Source organism: Sphaerodactylus townsendi, linkage group LG02 (assembly GCF_021028975.2).
Source record: "Sphaerodactylus townsendi isolate TG3544 linkage group LG02, MPM_Stown_v2.3, whole genome shotgun sequence".
NCBI classification, from domain to species: domain Eukaryota; kingdom Metazoa; phylum Chordata; class Lepidosauria; order Squamata; family Sphaerodactylidae; genus Sphaerodactylus; species Sphaerodactylus townsendi.
This window is the reverse complement of record NC_059426.1, coordinates 87,583,696-87,601,575: the sequence shown is the minus strand read 5'-3', so window position 1 is coordinate 87,601,575 and position 17,880 is coordinate 87,583,696. Positions and strand designations below refer to the sequence as shown.

Here is a 17,880-nt window from a genome sequence, read left to right as displayed (position 1 = left end):
GTCCTGCGCTCCAGGAGGGGTCCCCGCCGGGTCCCCTGTTGCCAATCCTCCTTCCCCTGCCCAGATGCTGGAACCTCTGGCCTCACTCCCGTTCTCTGGGGAGTGGACTGAGTCAGCCTTTTTAGCCATAGCTCGCTTAGGCTGACCACAGCTTGCCTAATGACTGCCAGCTGGGAATAATGGCTATAGAAGTCTTCCTGCCAGCCTCTGCCGTGGGGCCCTCCCTCTCCTGTGTTACCGCATCTCCTCTAGTTCCCCGTTCACCCTCCTTCTCTCCCGCTCACTCCCTGTCCGTTCTCCCTCCCTGCACCCCCACTCCTTTGTTCCGTTCTTCCCATCTTTCCACTCCTTTTCCTCTGTTCCCCTACACACACGCTCTCCCGCCTTCCACCACACACACCCTCCTTCTGATTCCCTTCCGCCTTTTATCCTCTTTCTGCTCTTCGGCGGGGCTAAAAAACCCGCCCCTTTGTCCTGCCACCACCTTCCCTGTTGTTTCTTCGGCTCGCCATGAGCCTTCTCAGCGCTCCTGTCTCACTGCTCTTCCCTGTCACCGCGACAACGGCTTGCGCCTTCCCCGCTGCTCGTTGCCCCATTTGGGGAGGGGGCGAGGCATGCCCTCGGACTCCTGGCATTGTTGGGCAGGCCACGTGCTCATCAGTTTTTCTGAAGAGAATAGGGATATAATATAATGAAGAGAATAGGGCTATAATATAATGGAATGGTTCAGGAGGATGCTTTTATAAGGATCTTGCAGTGTTTATTGTATGTACTATGTTGTCATGTCTTCTACATACATAATCCAGTCGCATTGCATATAGTATCGTATCTTAGATTGGGTTTTTGTATGCATTATCTTTCATTTTTATATTCCACTTTTCTTAATCAGAACCCAACACCTTTTAGCATATCCTCTCCTCCACAATTCTAACAACAAAAACTTGTGAGGTTAAGTTAGGCTGAGAGACTCTGAGTGGCCCGAGATCACTTGAGAGTGTTCCATGAAAGAATGTCTATGGTTTTCGGACAGCAGGCCAGGTCTACCACCAGTTTACAATAGTGGGATGTTAAAGGACCACAGTTGGAGCACATGCTCTCTTACTCTCCATTAGCACTCCTGCTGTTTCTGCCACCTTCAAGGAAGTGCAGGAGTCTGCAGCTACGATGTCTTCTCACCACAGGGCTCCACTGGCTCCAGGGCTCCACTGGCTCCGGTGATTCTGAACAAGGCAAAACACTTCTAAAATTCTGAGACAGGAATTTTTGCCAGTTCCAAAATTTAAGGAGAGTTTTGGGGTATAAGGGTATTTCATGACCCAAAATTAAAACAGGAATTTGGGACATCATTTCGGCTTGGGAATATCTGAAGGGACATCCCTAGTATTTTCACTAGATAATTAACAAACCTGACGGCATCGTTTCATTTGCGTTGAAAAAAAAAGTTGATTTTTATGACTGAAATTTTGTGAGCCCCCAAATGTCATTCTCTCTGTGTGTTAGTGGGTATGTTCCATTATTAGACAGTACAATAGCTGAAGGCTCAGAAGCCTAGTAAGGAATCTAGCTTTTTCCTCCTGTACTTTCAGCCCACATTCCCACACACAGGCTGGTCAGCAAAACAAGGACTGCAACTTCTTTATTGGTGCAATACAGTATTTGATACTGCTAATTGCACTTAATTAGTCCTTCCGCCATTTAATTAAAACGACTTCTACTGATTGTGCTTCCTTGGCAGGCTCTTTGGGACCACTGGGAATTGTGCTGCCTGCAGTAAGCTGATCCCTGCCTTTGAGATGGTGATGAGGGCCAGAGATAATGTTTACCATTTGGACTGCTTTGCCTGCCAACTTTGCAACCAGAGGTGAGTAAAAGACTTTTACATGCATTTTTTAAAATTCAAGCTATTTTTTCCACCATGGAACAGGAAAGTCTGTTTCACTGTTTGATCTCCTTCTCCAAGATCTGCAAATTGCCACTGCTGTGCAAGTTGTTTTAAGTGCTAATTGAACAGTCGAGTCCTGTCCCTGGAGGCCTCTGACTTCACTTGCAGCACAATCAGAATCAGGTTGGATTGTGGAAGGGACAACAAAAGTGGGTGCTGCTGCACAGACTGGCAGGTGGTGTTAAGTCGTGTCAAGGCAACTGAATGAACAGCTTCAAAGTCAGGCTTCTAGTCGGTCTGGTGAACATCCATTGATATGAGGATCACTTGGCATAACTACTTTTAAGTCAAGGTTACTTAAGCCAGGCATCTGACAAGCTCAGAAGATGAGATGAGGCAAAGGAAATGCTCAAGTCTAGGTAATCCCTTGCAAGGTCTTAGACTTGCATCTGTCAACTTGCTGCACAGTCAGTAAAGTGTTCTCACAGCGTAATTTTGTATGGAATGTGCATATGTGCCTGAAAGGGAGAGAGATACAGACAAAGCTCATCAACAAAGGTTACAAGCATCATTCCAATGTGTCTCATAGCATCATAGCATCAGAGTCCACAGCAGCTCTTAATGAATTGTTGTTGACTTGTCTATTGTGTAGAGCAATCAGGATGTTTTAGTCTTGTTTTCATGTGGAAAACTGAGGCACAAAGGTTTTATTCTAGGTGATATTTTGACATTTGTTCTCATCAATCTGAAGTTTCAGACAAATCAAATCCATATTTTGCAGCTATACCGAAAATAAAATGCGGATGTATTTCTTTGTATGATTTATGTAAAGCTACCTGAAACTCTGACGTATGAAAATACCAAACAAAAACCCTCTGTCCAAAAAGTCAGCCCAATCTGAAAAATGCTTCCAAAAGAGAAAAAGCCTTTACACAGACCTTCAAGGAATGTTACACACGTGACATACTCAACATGTTCAGACTTCTTGCCCGGACAGAATTCACCTGCCATAACAATCCTATGTACATGCAAAAATGTCTGAAATAATAATTTTCTTTTTAAAATGCCTAGCTGCCTATAGAGGAATAAAAATAGTTTTCACAGTACATTATGAAGAACCACTGTGATGGTATCTACAATTGAGCAATAGTAACTAATACTTAGTGAAGAGTATATAACAGTCTTTTCAGTAATGAGGAAAGTCTTGCTACCATCAACATCAGAGGGGTTTATGAGCATGTCAGTTTCTAGGTAAGTGAATCCAGTGGCGTAGCACCAAGGGGGTGCAGCGGGGCGTGATGTACCAGGGGCGCGCCAGTGTGGGGCCATGGCAGGGGCAGATGGGGGTGTGGCGGGGATGCAGGCATGCCCCAGGTGCAGTTCCCCCTGTCTTCCCTGGGTAAATCTGAAATGGCTTTAGACAGGGAGAGTGTATTGGAAAGCTGTAGAATGGCCAGTGTCTTCTTTGCTGCAACTTGAGTGCAAGACATGAAGGAACAACAGCAACCTTTTGGTCAAGCCAGGAACCAGCAGAACAGGTATACCAGGGCACTCTTTCTACTGTGCCACCCATGCCAGTTTGAGGCCCCAAACAGCCATTTAGTTTGCTTGGCATCAATCCAGCCCTGACTGTCCCACTACTAGGAGACTGTGTATCTAATCAGGTGATCAAATAAACTGAACTTCTGAAATTTCAAAGACATATGAAGAACAGGCTGTATGCCTGCACTCCCTGTTTCCTTATACACTGTAATTTCTATAATGATTGGCCTTTCACTATAAAGAGTGCTTTCACCCAAAAGATAGGTGTCTAGCCACCTGCTGCATTTTAGCCTCAATGCTGAAATTATGTGCAGCAAATAGGTCACCTGTACAGGGATGACCTGCAATTTGGCATGCTGATGCTGAACCCACACTGAAGAAGTTTTAAAGTAGCAAACTAAGCCTGTTTGTGACAAATCATTCAGAGAACCTTTTCATCACTGTGCAACAAAAGAAGCCACACACAGCATGTCCATGTGAACTGACCATAACAGAGCACGATGATGCTGAGTATATACTATTCACCTTTCTCAGCCGCCTCCTATAAAAACCTAGGTATTACCTAATTCTCTTGTCACCTACAGAACAATTTAACTGCTTACTCAAGCCAACGTTATTTCCCCTAAATAAAACACATCTGGTTGAAAGGAAGGTTACATAATATAGCCTGATCTCATCAGATCTCGAAAGCTATGCAGAGTTGGTACTTGGAAGGGAGACCACCAAGAAAGACTCTGCAGAGGAAGGCAGGGTGGGGCGCGATCGACCTCTGCTTCTCACTTACCTTGCTGGGATCACCCAACTCGACCGCAACTTGCAAATGGTCAGGACTTTACGCACACATGCACACATCAGAGGTAAAAGTATATCTGGGAACATGCTGTTATTTGGAGCGGTTTTCACTGAAGGAACTGCATGAAACACAAAGCTGTCATTATTTTGTTTGGCATAGACTGGCAGCCTGGTTAAAAGCAGCAGATACAATCAATCAAGCTGTCCAATTTGATCCATTATTCCATTGAGGTTATAGTGACATCTAGTGGGTTCAGGTGGATATCCCAGTTTTTGTGACTATTTTTGTTGGAACATGCTAGAATGTTGTAGTCTTTTACTAGTTCCACTGACTTTAAATGCTTCTTAGAGCCATTCCAAATTCAGGAGAAAATATACTTGAACATGTTGGGTCTGCTCAAGGTGGTGTGATAAAATGTCTCCTTTCCACCTCAGCGTTGGATCTCAGGAAGCTATGGAGACACTGTAAGTCTTTCACAGGCCTAATGAACAATAAGGTGTTCTATGCCTTTATTTTGTGTTGCTGTATCCTCCATTTCTCCAAGGATCTCAGTGCAGTGTAGATTAGATTTATCCAGTTTTATTCTCATAGCAGCTCTTAGAGAGACTGTCTGGGAGAAAAGTCTTACCCAGGCCCATGCAGGAAAGCTTCATGGTTCATCAGCGAGCTGACTGTATCTTTCCCTAGTCCATACTCAGCACTCCTTCTGATGCACTTTGCACACAGATGTGCGGCTGTTCGCTCATCATTGACCACTGACACATTCTTAGTTGGAATAAGATTTGGCTGCAGGCCGTTTATTAATCAGAACATAGGAAGCTGGGCGAGCATAAGGGGTACATCCTGGCTGCCAGGCAGCAACCGCTGACCCCAGCCCTTCGGGCAGCAACCATGCTGAACCTGGCTCCATCCCCCATGGGGATTGGGACAGAAAGTTACTAGGTGCCACTTGGGTGCATACTATTTAGTGACACCCCTTCCTGCCAGCGGTAGCGAGCTTGAAACAGAGCCTCTGTGGTCTGTGCCATCAAGCTCTCCAATACCCCCAGACCTCTGATTAAGGCCCCCAACTGTGGGAGGGTCTGGCATGCAAGCACTGCCTTCCCAATAAGGATGTGCTCCTATGCCCCAAACCACCACTGAGCTGATACCAACAGCTCCCACCCCAGCTTCCCAAGCCCAGAGCCACTAGCCTATTGCGTGTTGTTTAGCCACTGCAATAGAGCATGCCTTATGGCATGTAGTCAAATGTCCATCCCCCCACTGGACAGGTGGACTCCATCAGGCCGAAAATGCACCTCCTGCACGTGGGATATTTCCACATCAGCCCATTGGATGACTCGACGTCCTAACGATGACGTAGAAGGTGCCACTAGTTCACTGCATCGAAATGCGCCAAAAAAGGACAAAGGCTGCCTGAAATAGCGCTCCCTCATATTGAGAAGAGCAGACAGAGGCAGTGACTTTGAGCAATGCCTGCAGCAGGTTTTTTGTGATGGACCAACAGCCATCCAAAGGGCGAAGGGAAGCCCGGTGCCAACCCATCACTGCCCTGCGGGCCAGGAAGGATGTGGTTGGGTCAGGGATTCCTATAGATTCACTAAAAAATGAAATGGCACTAAGTGAATTCTCATAGTCCACAGGGCCAACCCCTGGGGCTTCAGGTTGGCTAAATACTGAAGGAGGAGACCTTCAGGGATTCCTTGCTGCGCTGCCAAGCCCAGAGGTGCCACAAAGTCCAGGAAGGAGGCCACTGCCCCTTCATAGGAAGGTCAAGTGGCAGGAGCCAAGGATTGGAGGACACCATCCACTATCATGCACTGCCAAGATGTGACAGCTGCTCCAGGAACGGATCCAGCTGTTGATTGGCCTTGGGAGCAAGGGAGCAAAAACAGTCTACCTGGCAATGAGATAAAGCATCAGCAATGCTGTTAGGGACCCCTGGGAGGAAAACAGCCTTAAAAGAGATGTTATCGACAAGGCATAGCAAAGCCAACTCTCGCACCAAGGGCATGACCCTTTCAGAATGGCTAGACTGCCTGTTCACTACCCTTACCACTGCTTGATTGTCTCACCAGAAGGGCACTGCTTGATTCCCCTATCATATAGGATAAGTGTTGGATCATCCTGTACTCTCCTGGGTCCTTTGGGGGCATCACACCAATGGGGCCCGCTAAGCATTCCTCGTTGATTTTGGCTGCCACAATGTCAGGCAGTTCCCTGGCAGATCTAAGATTGGGGGAAAACGTGGCCATCTTCCAACCAGAAAAGAGGATACAGAAACCCGATTCAAAAGCATCCCAAGGGTAATCTGCCTCCTGCCTCCGAGGATACCTGGCCAATCACCTGCACAGAGGACCCAACCGCACTGGGGTGGGGGCCAGGGAATGGAGTGCTGCTGGGATTTCAGGTCTTCTGGACGGAGGAAGGACCTCCCTGGCTACCGCTGTCTCTTCTGGGACCACTGGGACCAGGGTTCCAGCCAGTCCAAAAGGGCTGCCAAGCAGGACCCTGCGTACACTGTCCCCTGGCGTGAGCACTGTAGCAGGCTGAGCATACATGTTCACACCTGCACTAAGTGCTTGCAGGCCCCTTAATTGAATCCCCAGCAAATAGACCTGGACAGGTCCCATTGTAAGGCCCCTTTCTTGCACTGACCATCCCTTTGGGCCTTTGTGAGCTGATGAACTGTAGTCATCCAGGTCTGGTTGTGTATTAGATCCCAATCCTTTGGAATGCCTCATCATAATCTAGGGCTGCTGAGTCCCCTGACAGGGAGCGGCCTCTGAACACATTGGCCCAATCGCTAAATGCCATGCTCTCAAGGGCTATTTGACCAATTCTCAAAAGTACACTCTGCCCTCCTAACTTGGCCCTTTCTTTTTCCCAAACGGGAACCTGACAAACCGGGTCCCCCTCAGGTGTAAGTACTGTAGAGATGTCCACAAAATAGCCATCTAAGGCCCTTTCCCTGATTTTCCTGGGAAGATGAAACCCCAGAGGATCACCAGCGTCCCAAGCTGAGGAAGATCCTGGGCCCTCGGATGCCACATGAGGTGAAGGTATGCTAGCACTGAGCTTTCTCCTCCTAGCAAGCCAAGAATGAAGGAAGGGGACTTGCTCCCTGTGCACCCAATAATCCCCGTTGGCCTGTGCAGAGTCCTCATCTGTCAACTCACCAGAAGAGGAAGCACTAGGAGACCACCTTGAGGACCGTAAGCACTGAGTGGACTTCCGTCGTATGTGTCTAGCATCCATGTCTGCATTGCCACTCTGTCCCATTGGAACAGACTTCTCACTGTCCCTTTCTAAACCACTAACTGGTAAAGGAACTACGCTTAAAGAGGCCTGAGGCTGCATGCTATTGCCAAAAAGAACTGATAAAAAAAACTTTCCTTAACTAAACTCGCATTCAAACCCAGAACCCGAGGGGGAGAAAAGTACAAGAAGGAACCTCCACCCCCTTGTGCATAAGCAGGCTGAGATCCAACATACCCTGCTGGCCACTGCATTAAATATGGCACAGGTCCTATCTGGCTTGGCTCACCTGGCGTCCCTGGAGGGGGCACATAAGGTGAAGAACAATATATTCCCGGCGGGCAGTTAGCTGCTGGCAAATTGTCTACCCCACCCAGGCCAACAGATGTAGAGTAACTTGGCCCTGGTGTGGCTACCGGCTCCACTGGCCACTCCTGTGCTATCTGGTCTTGTGCAGGGTGACTTATAGCACTTTCTGCTGCACCGCGGGTCTGAGGACTTGACATCTGGTACCCTACTTGGTTTGCTTGCGCCATGGCTGGGGTGCTCTGCCCCTGACCCCCACTCCTTGTTGGGACCGAAGACGGGCGCTGCGCGGTGCCCTTTTTACTGCTTTTTGGCTTTGGCACCATAGCGTGGCAGTATGTGCCACTGCTTTACACCTGTCTATAGCCTAACCCACTAATAGACAACAAGCCTCAACTATAATTAAGTTCCTGCTTAACTATGAAATATCTACGTGTAAATTTTTAATCAATCTGCTAATCAAACCACCCAATCTGCTAATCAAACCCCAATTGCAATAACTCTGATTAACTATCTAATGATATCTATGAATTAAGAACCCCTAACTATGAATATATATAACCCCCTTTTTAACTACTATTAACTCTATCCCAACAACTACCCCTGACCCTGTTTTAAGTATTATATTATTTTCTCTTTTTTAAAAATATAACAATAAGGTAAATGGGAGAAATAACTAGCTTCCCAATTCCTGTTTAAATAAGGTCCTCAAAATGGCCGCCGGGGCAGGCAATGGCCCCGCCTAAAATGGCCACTGTGAGCCAGTTCCCAGTCTAAAGCCACCAAATCAAGCGGGGAAATCTACCAACCCTCACAGGCAACTCAACACCTCACTGCTGGACTGGCATCTGATGAAAGGGAAGGGAGAGGCAAGCTATCAAGGCCCCAAAACGGCCATTACAGAGGCTGCGCCGCTAAACTGACAGGCCTTGCAGTTCTGGGACCAACTCTCCCTGGCCCCCTCTCCCACCCCTTCTGCCACTAGCCTTCCAATTGGGCCTATCGCCCGTGCTCCCAAAAGCCCCCAGGGCTCAATGCAATCAGCCACCACCACCTGCTCAGGCCTGCGTCAGCCCTGTAGAGGAAACAAGCAAGTGCTCTGCTTGCTTGCTGCTTTGGACGAGATTGATCTGGGTCGGGCATTGCCTTAAATAGGCGTCCTGGCTCCCCCATCACGTGACCCGTCCAGTGATCAGCTCAAGGGGAGGCAAGCCACCACTCCATCCTCCCCTGCTGCAACGGTGCCCCGGGTAAGTCTGGGGCGCATCTTTATGGATCCTCCAAGCCTCAAAATCTGTAAAGGGCTGGGTTATATGTAGAAGAGGTTTCAAAGAATTACAGTACAGGTAAGCCCCACTGAATACACTTAAGTATGATTCTGAGTAGAATTGCCTAGGGCTGCCTAGGTACTGCCATTTTTTTAGATAAATCATCAGTATATTAGGATTAAAAGACCCTGAAATGTATTGTTCACTTTGACAGATTGCAAGGAACATATAATTTTTAAATTCAATTCTTTTTTCCTATAATTTTTATGAACACTTTTCTGTTTTTAAAACAAAGCCAAACAAAACTTTAAGTACAATATGAATATTTAACATCATTTAAAAAAAACACCCAAACATTCTTGCTCTTACAAGTACCCTTTCCAACATTTACACCAGATATATGTTCTCCTGTACCAATCATCAACTCTACCTTCCCTTAGAAAATAAATAAATGAATGAATGAAAAAATAATCCCCCATCCCTTTATTCAGAATAGTTAAAAAAAAAAAAGACTGTTTACCAACTGGACTCACTTCATCGTTACCTATTACTTAATGCCCTTATAATACCTAAGTATACAACCTACCAAGTAGCTCTCTAATTTAATTATATTCTTCTTACTTAATCAAGGAAAACTTTACTTAAACACATCTCTTCCCATCTAGATACAAAATAACCCATAATCTGAACCGGCCATTCCATTAGTATTGTCGTTTCCGTCTATACCCTTACTGAATTTTATCAGTATTCAGCTGGGAAGATCTTTGTCCCCTTAAAATGCAATTCTGACAAAGCAAACTTACTGTTTACCTTCACAGTGGAGCAGGAATGACTTAGCAATCAATTGTGTGGCTGTGGCCTCCTGCACGCTGATTGGACAAGTAACAGTGTGATGCAGAAGAAGGATATCTCCCTGTCACAGACTTCCAAGAGGGCTTTTGGTTGGAATCATTCCTACTGTTAACAGCTGCTAAGCAGGGACGGAGCAAGGAGAAACCATGCCTGGAGCGCGCACCCTGCACCCCTACCACAGCGTCACCCGCCCCGTCCCAGAATACCCCTGGAAAGCCACACCCTGCCATGCCCCCTTGATGGCCAGACCACACCTCTGCCACTGCTCCACCCGGGGTGTCATGCCCCCGCCCCGTGGGAGCTAAGTGCTGTCTGTCTACTAAGAGAAAACTAAACTCTGAGGGGAGTAGATCCAAAGGGATTGACTGAATCTACTGGTATCAGCCAGAGTGCTGAGTTTAAGCAGTCATACATAGACATCTTATATTGATGGGGTTTGTTGAAGGACAAGATCAAAGCTTAATAAACTAGGATAAGGTCTTCTCCTAGAGAGAGGAGAATTTTAGTATAGCAGTTTGTCTGGGGTGTAGGGATTTGCTTTAAGTTTACCTCAGTAAGAGTTTGTGTTTTGCTTTAAGGGGTTTTACCTAATAGAGAAGAATGTGTGTGGTGCCCGGGGGGGGGGGGGGGAGGGGGATACTGAATGAATGTACTCTGTAAATGAATAGCCATATGCCAGAACACATTCTTTGAACATCATTTGAAACAACATCTAAGCTGAACTGAATTTAGTAATCTAAAATTCTGTATTAAACAAACCAAACTATAAATCTGTGTGCCAAGCTCTCTTGTGAATAGTGTTAATATATTTCTCGACTGCTGCCCTGCTTGACTCTATCATCCATCTCCAAGTTTAAATATCCCCTCCTTTACCATTTCCTTTGCCTGTTAAATAAATCTATGTTTCTTTTTGAGTTTACTTCTGCCTCAGTATATTTATTTTAGTGTGCCTAGTTTGGAGAGTGAATAAGGAAAGGAACGGAAACGTCAATAGGCATCCCTTCACCTTCCTGTGTGCTATAACAGGCTGAGGGAAAGTGGCTGCCTACTTCACACTATGACATTTTGAGTCACCTCAGTCCCTTCAGAGAAAAGGTGGGAAAAATGAAAGTGAGTAGTTTCCCTGCCTTGGTGTTATGGAAGGCTGCGAAGATTCACATTCATATTTCTCTCAGTCTATGTGAGTGTGTATGAGTGTGACTACTGATTGACACTTTGCCTCATGTATCTGATGAAGTGATCTCTTGACCCCTAAAAAGGGTTTAAAACCCACAGAACTGATTTCTCTTTTTTCTGCAACACCCCACCCCACTGAGATACAGAATATTGACATTTCTTGTCTATTTTAATGGAAATTAACATTGTTTTTAGAATAAATAATAACAAAATCTGTTAGTGTCTTCTTTATGCTAAATAACATTGTATGTAATATCTTTTAAAATTTTAAATCCCAGAGAGAGAGAGAGACAGAGAGACAGAGAGAGTACTTCAATAAAGCTAAAAATTATATAATCCAAGGGTTCATTTGTTTGGAAGGGAAAGCAACATGGTATACCCTGATCTTGTCAGATATCAGAAGCTGAGCGGGTCAGTATTTGGATAGGAGACCACCAAGGAAGATTCTGCAATGGAAGGCACTGGCAAACCACCTCTGCTTCTCAGTCGCCTTGAAAAGTGGGGTTGACATAAATTGGCTGTGATTTGAAAGCACATTGTTCCCTAAAATATGTGACAAAGAAATATAATCAAAAGTGAGATTTATTTAAGCTTTATTAAATAAATTCATTTATTTGCCTGAACTGTGAACACACTTTTAAAAAAACTTTAGATTAAAAATTACTTCAGGACTCTATTTGCATTAATTATATTCTGCAGTGCACTGTTAGTGTTACTGTCAATGTTAACTTTTACTTCTAAACTATTTCCCAGCAATAACGTTTGCAATTTGTTAGTAGAGGGCTGTGTTTTACATTTTGATAGCTAATCCAGGCTCAAAAATTACACGCTGTATTTGAAAAGAATTTTAAAGACTTCATCTTTGTGGGTATTCTGTGCATCCTCACATTGAGACTGCACTTGCACAAATCACCACAGAAAGATTTACAAGCTTTCTATCTGCTCTGCAACAATGAAAACACTCACCCCCACCCCCACCCTCTGGAGGGAAGGTTCCCACCCAAGTGGTCACATGATGGGAGTGGGAGGAATGCTATTCCTTCTTTTCTCTCTGCTATGGAGGAAAAAAGTTCTTCCTTCAGCTCTGCTGATTCTTTACCTCACATCAGGCCTAAGGCCCTATGAAGTAGGTTTTTTTATCAAAATGTGATATTTTTTCTCATCCAGCATGGAAGTTGAGAAGGGCTTTGCCCTTTCCAACAAGTTTTCACTTCCTCATATCAGGCCTCAGGAGGAAAGAAGTTCTTGCTTCAGCTCTGCTAATTCTTCACCTTATGCATGGTCTCATGCCCTGTGAGGTATTGTTTCTTCAAAATTGGGAGCCTTTCTCTTCCACTATGGAAGTTTAGAAGGACTTTGTCCTTTTAAAGAAGTGAGTGACTTGTACTTTGAAAATGCCTAACAACAGTAGCCATAAGGAGTGCCTCTACTGTGTCCAGCTTAGACTTCTTCTGCAAGACCTGTGCCTCTCTCTCTCACCAAAGGCCAGCCAGGATAGGGCCTGAGGGCAACCCGGTATGAAAAGTCTCTGGCTCCTTTGAATGCTTAAGATCAAGAGAAGAAGAAAGCTTGTTCCCCAGCCTCTATTTCTATCCCTTGTTGTGAGACCTTCGAGGCTTTCTTTGATGTGGGCTGCTTTAGAGCACCCTCAAAATAAGGGTCATAAGAAGACAGGTGAAGAATAGTCAGAAGACCGTTCTTCTAAAGAGGAGGTCATCTCCCCTGACTAGGCAATTGGCCAATAAAAATGGCTCTCAACTGCAGTCGAGATCACTGTTGAGGTTTTCTCCAATGCCGAGAGGACATAGTCCAAATATGCACTTGCTATTTGGCCACTTGATGTCTCACTAACGACATTTGTTGTTTATAGATTGTCACCATCAAGATACTCCCTCACCGCCAAGTTCTCCCCAGCACTTAGCTCCATTGCCTCTGAGCTCTTGGGAGGCAGCACTTCGCCGGCCTGAAGCACTTTGCTTCCAAAGGGCTGTAGTTGATCATTGCTGACAGCCTTGAGTCAGAAGCGTGGCCTCCGACCAGCCTTCATCGGGATGATGGCATTTTTGAGGTTTTGCAGCAGCCCATTCAAGGAGTCCCTCCAATGTTGCAACCTGGACCTAGGCCTCAGCTAAGTCATGTGGTCCTTACTGCAGTATCCTCCTCAATTTTGAGGACATTGGAACCATCATCACTTGCAATACCCATCTCCAGTTTCTTCAATGCTTAGTGACTATTCTTTTCACTGACACTGCCATCAAGATCAAGAAGGCATCCCACTTGGCAGTCACCTACCTCTTCCCTTTGTTCTCGGAACCTATCTACCTCTAGACCTGCTGAATCACTCAGCATCTTCCTGGAGGAACTGATCTTCCCATCAGAACCAATCAGAACCAGGACATTTGATGTCAGAACATTTGTACTGAAGTGCAAAGATGTGACCATGTGTGTGGGAACCTTCCCTCCTGTGTGAGAGGAGCAAGTGCTCTTTAGAGCTGCAGAGTAGAAGAAAGCTTGTAAATCTTTCTGCGGCAGGCCTGCACAAGCAGTCCCAATGTGTGTCTGCACAGAAACCCACTACAGTTACATAGATAAGTGCAATGCTGTGTAACTGACCTGATCCCTTTTGTTGTGAAATTGTATTCATTTCACTATAGTAAGTTTATAATGTTTAAATACAAGTTTAATTTTAGCAGGTTGGATTCATTAGTTTGATCATATTGTATTTGTTTGGAAAGTCTCCCTATGTTGTCAGCATGACATTGAATTGTTGCAGGCACCTGAGGACTGTGTTGCAGGTAGTGCTTCCAATGCAAAATATTACTGTTATTAGACATTCCAGCCCTCCCCCCACCCAAAAGAGAACAGAGTGGCTTTCAGGCAGCTTCCAGTAGACCCTCATTCCCAAAGCTTACAGGGCAAGACTTGGTTAAGTTACTATGTGTCTTCAGTTCATTCTCTGAGCATTAAGATATAATTCACTTTGGCCAGATACTTTAAAGAGTGGTGCCAAACCATGGGGCACAGTGACGTTCCACATGGGCAAAGTGCCAAGGGACAGATCCCATGCACATTTTTTTTCTTTTTGCACATCCTTTGTGGTCATGCCCAATGGTTTTTCAAATCTTTTTTGCTATTAACACAAGAATAACACACCATATCATTTTGCTTTTGAAACTCCCCTTTTGTTTCAAAAGCATTTTGTTGGAAGGGGGAGAGAAATTTGCTGTGTGAGGAGCCAGATCATATCTACTATTGGTCAAGCAGAATTAGGTATATGGTACTCTTGTTTTCAGCAGAAGTTTGTTTCATGTTGGTACCCTCAGTATGGAACAATAATGACGGTAGCTTCTTGCCATGTGTAGAATTATTGGCAAACTCCAGTTTGTTGCATGTAGGATGAGAAAAGGTCCTCAAGGGTCTAGTTTGACCCCATTTTGAAACTCCAGCCCGCGAGCTTCCAAGACTGTCATTTTTAAAACATAAAATATTTCTGAATGCTTTGCAAGGTCGTCCAATCCTGCCACTCTAAACCTCCGCTGATTTGGCAAGAGGCAGCTGTCAAGCATACACATTTGTGCCGTTGGCAACACTTTAATCTTCATTTTGCATTACTACTCCTTCAGTTTTTGCCTTCTCGGTTTAAGGCTAAAATAAGTAGCGAGTCAGCAACTGTCTGTTTTCAGTCAGCAAGGAAAACTTTTCCAGTTCAGCAAAACACTTGGAGAAGCCATGACTTTTAGGGCAAATTTCAAGGAGTAGATTTAACAAGTGTGTTATTGTTTGGTGTATGGGTTGTTTTTTTAGTCTAATTCAAACTTTAAAACCTTGGGAAGAGTTAAAAGAGATCTCCAAGAGATTGTAAATAGGCTAAAAATCTGAATGTTACCTAATTCAGCTTGTACCTTAAAACTTGTTCAGTGCTCAATGTACAACGTGAAATCGACTTTACTTGCTCCAATTTACACAGATGAGATTAAAGATTTAAAAAGTAAAAATCACAGGAAGGAGGAAGGAATACACAAGAACTCATTTAGTATTTAAAATAAGTAAAACCATTGGTCTTTTCCAGTTCAGTTCTAAGCAGAGGTATATATAAGTCCCCTGAAATCAGAGATCTTAACAGTGTATAATTCTGCTTAGGACTGCCTGTTAGAATACTGTATTACAATCTAGAACAAGTCACTTGAATCTGAGTTGTATAGCTGTGAAGAAACTTGTATTTAAGCTTCAGTAAAATAGTTGTCTTTTACTAAGAGTATATTCTTAGATAAACAGTTTTCAACCCTTTAAAGGGTCACCTGATCAGAGGGAGCCAATGCATGGGGAGAATCGAACATGTTGCAATCTCAGGCCCAAACAAGTGTAAAAGCCTGACTTTAGAGACCTGCATTTCAAGAATAAACTGGACTTTTTTGATTAAAGCCCTCCCTTGGTCATTGCAGTACATTGTATTTATTAATTTAAAACCTACATGAATATATGAACTACAAAATCAGCTTTTTTGCTCTTTAATATTTGTCCACCTGAGTTTTTATTGTGTTAAAATGAACCAAGTAAACTATCTTATGCCGCACAATGGTAGAGCTACTGCTCATTTTAGTACTGTATAGATTTTATATGATCAAAGAAAATGGTTCGTAGTTGGTAAAAAAAAACAATTATTTTTATTTGGTCAAAGAAGTGGGGGAAAAGTACAAAAGTACCATAGTTCTTTTTCAAAGCCCCAAACATGACTACATTCAATAGTGAGTTTCATATACTCAATACTAGTAAAATGAGGTTTTGGCAAGGTTTGGGGTATGCAAATGGATTTTGATCTATTAATTTATTTTAATTTCAGATTTTGCGTGGGAGACAAATTTTTCCTGAAGAACAACATGATCTTGTGCCAGATGGACTATGAGGAGGGGCAGCTGAATGGAAGCTTTGAGCCCCAAGTTCAATAACAAACCCTGCTTTGCTGAAACACTGTGGGATGGACGTTCAGCCGCACTAGCAGTGAAGGGCGTCTGTCAGCTTGCCTGCAATATTTTTTTAATTCTTGGTCCAGAAAGGACTATATACATTGTAGTATTTCCCCCTGTCCCTACACAAAGCAGTTACAATTTTAGATGTACAGTTGTGCCTGCTTAGCTGAGCACTGCATTGCCTGTATGTTTGTGAGTTTTGGGAGGATTTGGGGAAGGGATCTGTACAGTCTGTTTTCTGTATATAAACTTGAACATTTATTTTATGAAAAATGTAATGCAATTTTATTACAGTTGTGAATTAAAATTATGAATGTTTCCTGGTCATTTTTAGGCTATTTATTGAGATTGTATTATTTTAGCAAGGAACCACATCACATCTAACAGCCCCATCTTGATGTTACCAGATATGATTAATTCATAGGGATGAATAGAACATGGAAAACTGAACCAGCCACCCCCAAACATCTGGTTGACAATATTCCAACAGGGCTGTCCATACGTAGCCCCATAAGCTGAATTAGGATGGAGCACTGTGCTTGAAATATTGATCATCTATGTGAGTCCTCATTCAACTGGAGTTATAATGTGCATTACCTTTAGCTGGACTGAGACATATATTTCAAGCCACTGAAAGGGATATCATGTGCCAATTCATATGGGATATTTTGTTCCAAGATTCCCCAGTCACCTTTATTATCAGCCTGATAATACTAATTTGTCCAGCACTTTTCAATATGTATTCTATGAATGTGGAGTGAACCAGGCTATCTAGCTCATTTTAAGGCAATGTGTTTTAAACCATACCAGGAATCATTAATGCTGTTTTGCATCTTTTAGAAAAATGTTGGTCTCAGATGTGGTGAGGTCAAAGATTGTCCTGCTGAGTAGTTTAAGTGGTCACCATGCAAGATCTTACTTTGATTAAGTAAAGCCGAAAGCTAATAGCAATTCTGTTGTGATGAGGAGGAATTGAGAGAGAAGGTAGAACAAGCATATATGGACAAGAATAGCAAGTTTTACTCTAGGAATTCCTATTGCTGTTGAAAAATCTCAGTGGAAAATGGTGAACGACATCAAAAAACAAAGGAGGAGGAATACAGTATCAAAAATTATCTCCCACTCCCAAGGGTATCTCAGGATCTCCACTACAATGGTCCTGATCTTTCCTCTCAGACAGGTACCAGAAGTGATTTTGTTTCACTGCTGCTTCGCACAATGGCATTTATGGTCCACAGGACACTGTTTTATCTTCATTCTGTTTAATTTCTGCTGGAATTTGTATACAAATTTAGGGGGACGTATCAATATGCAGATGACATCCAACTCTTCTTGTTATATGGGTGAAACAATAGTTTTCCTAAACAGGTTTCTGGAACCAGAAATAGGTTAAATGAGTGTTAAAATTGAAACACAATCCGGACAAGATGAAGATTCTGCTGGTAAATGATAATTTTCCCAATGTTATCCTCTGGTTACCTCTGGCTACATTCATTCTTCATGAAGACAGTTCAAAAATGTTGGTTGTAGCATAATACAACAGCCAGACTTTTGACTGGGGCTGTTCACAAGGAACTTATTTTTTCCAACCTTGAAAGAATTTAATTTGCTTCCATTTTGTTTTTACGAACAATTCAAAGTGTTGATCTTGACCCCAAGCATCCTAAATGATCCAAGGTAATTTAAGGATTGTTTGATGCCCAGTGAACTAGCCCAGCAAATAAAATCCTCTGCGGAGGACCTACTCCATGTTCCTCCATCAAATATGAGTTTGGCTGTTACTAAAAAAAATGACTTTTTCTATTGCGATGCTTCACTGTGGTGCTTCAATTATAC

General features: G+C 43.7%; 1 protein-coding gene across 3 annotated transcripts in view; it reads left to right on the top strand.

Annotated features, from left to right (window-relative positions):
• Positions 1-16,371, top strand: part of LMO1 (LIM domain only 1) — a 138,865-nt gene extending 122,494 nt beyond the window's left edge. For all 3 annotated transcript variants that reach the window (XM_048486296.1, XM_048486295.1, XM_048486297.1), the window contains exons 3-4: positions 1,736-1,861; positions 15,918-16,371. In XM_048486296.1, the coding sequence (XP_048342253.1) occupies positions 1,736-1,861; positions 15,918-16,023 (232 nt within the window). In that variant the 3' untranslated portion in view covers positions 16,024-16,371. The remainder of the gene's footprint in view (positions 1-1,735; positions 1,862-15,917) is intronic.
• The last annotated feature ends 1,509 nt before the right edge of the window (positions 16,372-17,880 follow it).